Genomic DNA, 6,276 nt, shown 5'->3' on the forward strand with positions numbered 1-6,276 from the left:
GTCTGTGCTGCGTTTGCAGGTGTAGTTCTCAGAAAAATATTCAGTTTTATCACAACATGAATCCTATTTTCTTGGGTTTGGCTCCTTGGTTCTTTATCTGTTACATTGTACAAACCAAGAGGTCACAGTGAAGTCAAACGAGGCAAATCTGACAGACAGGTTTTTAAACAAACACTCTCAGGTAAGACAAATTTGAGCTGCTTGCTGTTGTTTTGCAGGAGGTTTTTACAGTTTGACTGGAAACAGGGTTATAGCTAGCCTGGCTCTGTCCAAAGATAACAAAATCCGCATCACAGCACATCTAAAGCTCACAAATTAGCATGTTATTTTGTAATTATATTTGTTTGATCCATTCAAAAACCGAAGTGTTAAAAACAGACATTGTGGTCTTACAGGGCCGGACTTCTTATGTTTCCGCTGGTCGCCTGGCAACCCCAGGGTAATGAAAAGACTAACGTTGGGGGTGAGGTGATGTGACTGACGTTCAGATCATACTTTATAATTTACCAGGTATGTCCCACTGAAATTGAAAAACACCAAACACCAAAAAAGGATGGAATGAGCAAAGGACAGAGGCAATTACAAATGATTCATTTACCACAGAGTTGACAATTGTCTTGAATTTGGCGAGAGATGCCAGACTCTTTACTTAAATTTAGCAGTGAAACAGTAATCAAAACGTATCTGCAAATTAACTTGAATTAACTCCATAGCCTTAATTGGTAGATTGGACAGAACAATCCAAAATAAAAAAATATATATATAAAATATAATCCAATACAGTAGTCCTGCCATAAATGTTAAATATACACAGAGTAACGCGATAATAACACGCTAACGCAAATGCATTTTAACGCCACTAATATCTTTAACACATGAACGCAATTGATCTTTCGGCAGTTGTAGGGTTTTAGAAGAGTGAAACTGGAAAACCTAAGAAAGCCATCGGTACCAACCTTGTCATATTAGCTTGTGAGGAAGGAGGCGAAATAACGCTGCAAAGTTGCGCTAAATTTTGGCGAGGAAAAACTGTCATGGCCATGTTCAAAAGGGTCTCTTGACCTCTGACCTCCAGATATGTGAATGTAAATGGGTTCTATTGGTACCCACGAGTCTCCCCTTTACAGACATGCCCACTTTATGATAATCACATGCAGTTTGGGGCAAGTCATAGTGAAGTCAGCACACTGACACACTGACAGCTGTTGCTGCCTGTTGGGCTGCAGTTTGCCATGTTATGATTTGAGCATATTTTTTATGCTACACGCAGTACCTGTGAGGGTTTCTGGACAATATTTGTCATTGTTTTGTGTTGTTAATTGATTTCCAATAATAAATATATACATATATTTGCATAAAGCAGCATATTTGTCCACTCCCATGTCGATAAGAGTATTTTAAAACTTGACAAATCTCCCTTTAAGGTACATTTTGAACAGATAAAAAAATGTGTGATTCATTTTCGATTAATCATGGTCAATCATACGATTGATCGCAATAATCAATCGATTGACAGCCTTAATATACACCTTTGTGAAGGTATTAATGCACATTTTTGTTTAGATTTTGGCAGATGAGTGTCGAGCAGTGCTAAATAGATAAGATAAGATAAGATAAGATAAGATAACAGACTGGTAACAGCGCAAATACAAGATAACAATAATAATAAGGTGCAAATCCAAAATATATACACTGTACAGTGCACTATTTGTATTGTAGGCCTAGTATATGTAATGTATGTCGAGTAGACTTATACAATCACACAATCAGGTTATGGGTAATAAAACAAAATAAACAGGTTACGGGTAAGGAAATAGGCGATAAATACACTACTACAGGACATGGGTTCAAAAACTTTAATGTGCTGAATATCTTTCACTTTAGAAAAACCAGTGGTGGCAGGTTTATACTGCCTTGTATTCCTCCTCAAGGTGTCCAGGGGCCTCTGTATAGCAGCAGCTCAGTGAATGAGTCATCCAAGCCTGGATATATACAGTCATACAGTCTTGTATGAGTCCAGCGCCTTCTAGTGGCCACAGAGAGAGATAGAGATCTGAGTCCACAGGCAAAAAGAAAGAAGCGAAAATGTTTTTCTTTTTCCTTTTTTCCCTTTCAGGACTTTCACCGTGCGTTCAACCACAGCCAATTAAAACTAATCCTAAGTGTCTCACAGCACAGTGGTATAATAATAAAAAACACCAATGTGTCATGTTTTTATTTATCTAGATGTTGGACTGAAGACACACTCTCTCTCTCTGTCTCTCTCTGTGTGGATCTTTAAAAACCCAGATTGGACTGGAGGTAATCCCCACCATGTGAGTGGGCGTGTTTTGTTTTTTTCTCCTCTTCCCTTTTCTTTTTCTTTTTTTCCCCCCATTATTCAAATGCTCTAGCTGTACCTATAAAAAGAGTGCCTGCGTGCGTCAGATAGTTTTTTCTCCAATGGGTAAAGGTGACTAAGTACTTGTTGTGTGTGTGTGTCTTCTTTTTCTCAGCCGGCCCAGCGGTATAGTCGCATCCTTTATCAGGAAAGGAAAAAGAGGAGGAAAGGAAGAAAAAGAGAGATGATGCACGACTCTGGAGGTGTCCAGATGGCGAGGGCTCTGAAGCACTCAGCCCTGTGTCTGATGCTCCTTCCTCGGTTCCTCCTGGCTGCAGTCATGCTCTGGCTCTTGGATTTCTTATGCATTAGGAAAAAAGTGTTTCTGAAAATGGGTGAAAAGCAGCAGGACAGTCCGGACGACCCTCCGGTGTGCGTCTCCGACTCCAACAAGATGTTCACCTTGGAGTCCCTCAGAGCCGTGTGGTACGGACAGAAACTGGACTTTCTCAAATCGGCGCACCTCGGACGCGCGGCTCCAAACACCGAGGTGATGCTGGTGCAAGAGCGACGACAGGTCCGGCTCTTGGACTGCATGAGAGACAAACGACCGCTCATCCTCAACTTCGGCAGCTGCTCCTGACCGCCGTTCATGACGCGTCTGACGGCGTTCCAGCGCGTCGTGAGCCAGTACGCGGACATTGCGGACTTCTTAGTTGTGTACATCGAGGAGGCGCATCCGTCGGACGGCTGGGTGAGCTCCGACGCGCCGTACCAGATCCCCAAGCACCGCTGCCTGGAGGATAGACTCCGAGCCGCGCAGCTGATGCTCGCAGAGGCGCCTGGTAGCAAAGTGGTGGTGGATAATATGGAGAACTCGTCCAACGCGGCGTACGGAGCCTACTTCGAGAGACTTTACATCGTGATGGACGAGAGAGTGGTGTACCAGGGTGGTAGAGGTCCGGAAGGATACCGGATCTCCGAGCTCAGGAACTGGCTGCAGCAATACAGACATGAGATGGTACATTCCCAAGCAGCGGTGCTCCAAGTGTAGTTTATAAAAAAGAGATGCTCTTCTGCTCCATCATTCTGCTTCATAAGTGTCCAAAACTCACAAAATATTCAGATGCTGCTACTATATATATCAAGATGTTTTCACACACATGGCACATTATATTGTTTTTTTCTTCTTGTGTAAAAGATATTCAGGACTCTTTGACAAAATAGCCTATATAATATGTCATGTTCAAAGCCTATAAATATTTATAGGCTGTATATATAGGCTGGTTATATTGTGCTTGTCTTTGAACTCAATTGCTAATAGATTGTTTTTTGTTTTTTTTGTATGGAAAAAGTCTTGAATCAGGTGAAACTGGATTCTATTAGTGATCACTCTATTTTTCTACAATGTGTGTGTGTGTAAGTGAGTGTGTGTGTGAGTGTATGTGTGTGAGAGTGTGAGTGTGTGGTGCGTTCAGGCTCCATGTCTCACTCCGGTGTTACTGTGAAGTTCGGTTTTTAAAAGGCTAAACGCCAGAAAACCGACACTGATGTTTTTTGACACCGGGATGTGGGTTCCATGTTAGCGGGATGCCTTCCTCGATGATCGATTGCCAAACCGATGTGTGTAATATGTTGAAACGATGTAAAACTGAACAAAAATGTTTTTAATAAATATCAGATCACACGTGGATGATGATTTGCTGTTGACTTGTCGGAGCAAAAAAACACCTCAAAGTTCTTCCTTTTTGGTCTCACTGGTTTCACTGTTTGTCTTCATAACATCCGATGACGTCATACATAGCTGCTGCTCCTCGTGCAGTTTTTTTTTTCAGGATGTTTCATGATTGTTTACATTTATGTTTATGGTGATTTTTTTTTTTTTCAGCCTCCTCTGACTCCTCTTATATAAGCAGGCCTATTCGGGACAAAGTGATCCCTCATTAGCATACCGTAGTAATCTACAGCCGAGAGTCAATACTGTGTCCTTGTGACTGATTCATTAACCCACTTTCAGCCGTGAAACATGCAGAAGAAAAGGAGGCCAGAAAGAAAAAACCTTTTCATGTGTTGGGGGGGAAAAGAGGAAACAGAAATCAGTGTTATTTATAGAGCTCTAAAAAGGAGAGGTCTGTTTTGTGTTGTGTAGCAGAGTTAATCAGGAATGATCATGAAACCATAGTGATGATTGAGGGAAAGGCAAAAGGTCAGAAAAAGTAAGGATATCACAGTTTTTAAAAAAAAAAAAATGGATCATGTGTGGAGGAAATCACGCTCACAAACAGCGTGTCATGAGTAAACAGGCTTGTTAGGAAAAAAAATCCAATTTGAGCAAATGTTCCTTTCAGAGCCGTGACATTTTCTATACGTGGATCAGAATGAAACAAAGAGCTGAGCTGAATTGCCTATAGCGACGTGATGCATGCACGTCTTTAATCCATCTATCTTTATCCCTTTCTCACTTTCTCATTATCTCGTCAATCTCTCCTACCCTCTCTCATATACATATATATGCACACATACACACAAGCAGTAATTCACACACTGCCGCATGTAATTAGGATTAGAGAGCAATGTGGTGTGTGCACTGTAGATCTCCCGGGTACATGGACGAGAGCCAGGTGTAACACAAGCGGTTTATAATAAGAGTTTGAGTGGTTCAAGTGTATAAATAGGAGTGTTTGTGGCAAATATAGCTTTTATATCCCTTCTAATTTGGCCGATCAAGATTCATTACTAAACCATCTCTGTGCCAACATGTTTTCATAACAGCACAAAAAAGAATTTTCAAGAGTTTGTATCCCATCAAATCTAACTTATAAGCACCCGATTCGACTGTTATCAGGCCATTAAAGAGGCGTTACCAATCGTTATAAGCACCATAGATGTGGGTTAGTAGGGGCCTACTACTTTGTAAAAGTGAAAGCGAAACTTAAAAGCCACGTTTTAACACATACATCTTAATGAAACGTTACGTTTGAACACAAACAAAACAGCTTGTTTAGGTTGAGGCCACAAAACTACAACTTCTTTAGGTTTAGGCAACAAAACAACATAGTTAAGTTTAGGGGGAAAAATTGTGTTTTTGCTTAAAATAACTACGTTTCAAAAGGGAAAGTGAAACTTAAAGTTTGTGAACACAAATACAACTACATATTATTAGTTTCACAAAAGGTGCAAACCCCACCCGTCTGGGTCAGAAGGCCGCCACCCCATATGGAGTTTCACGCAATCTATAGTAAAGCACCTGACTTCCACTTCTGCTCCTGTCATAATTGCGGTCGCTTGAGGTCGCTGTCGTGTTCTTTCATATCTTCTTTTGGTGATCTACCTTGTGAATAGATGATAAAACCTACTAGTGTGTGTAGTAGGCCCCTATTGGCTCTCATTTGTGGTGCATATAGTGACCGATAATGGCTATTCAATGGCCTGACAAAAGTCTAATCGGCTGAAATTACAAAAGTTCACCGACACCTCCTCCCACCCACCCTTTCAACTCAAGCACCGGTGGGAGACAGATGATATTGATCCAGCTAGCTAAAGCTAGCTATAGGACAGCTACAGGATGTGGTAATTGTGAACCTGTTTCCGCTAACAGCCCAATGCCTGATGAGCAGGAGCTGACTCCAGTCCAGCTGTCCAACGTTAGCCCGACTGACTCCCACTGACAATTGGGTGTCTGATATGATACAAAATGAAATAATAGCACATCTTGCACATGCTTCTCAGCACAAGATTGTCTCTCGGGCATGTGAGATGAGATTGATCTAGAGAGGTCAGAAGGGGTGCAACTCTAACTGAGGCTGACATGACCTCCGCTCAGCTTCCGAGCTACATTGGTGGAGCATCTTTACACCTCTAACCAGGCTGTTTTCATACACCATGCATTGTAATTCGTATATCCCATGAAATCAAATCATATGCAATCCATGTAATTGTGAACCAGAAAGTATAAA

General features: G+C 41.5%; 1 protein-coding gene across 1 annotated transcript; it reads left to right on the forward strand.

Annotated features, from left to right (window-relative positions):
- The first annotated feature begins 2,400 nt into the window (after positions 1 to 2,400).
- Positions 2,401 to 4,013, forward strand: LOC119477494 (thyroxine 5-deiodinase-like). The gene has a single exon (XM_037751593.1). It carries the CDS (start codon positions 2,565 to 2,567, stop codon positions 3,372 to 3,374), a length of 810 nt encoding a protein of 269 aa, XP_037607521.1. The 5' UTR covers positions 2,401 to 2,564; the 3' UTR covers positions 3,375 to 4,013.
- The last annotated feature ends 2,263 nt before the right edge of the window (positions 4,014 to 6,276 follow it).

Source organism: Sebastes umbrosus, chromosome 18 (genome assembly GCF_015220745.1).
Source record: "Sebastes umbrosus isolate fSebUmb1 chromosome 18, fSebUmb1.pri, whole genome shotgun sequence".
NCBI classification, from domain to species: Eukaryota; Metazoa; Chordata; class Actinopteri; order Perciformes; family Sebastidae; genus Sebastes; species Sebastes umbrosus.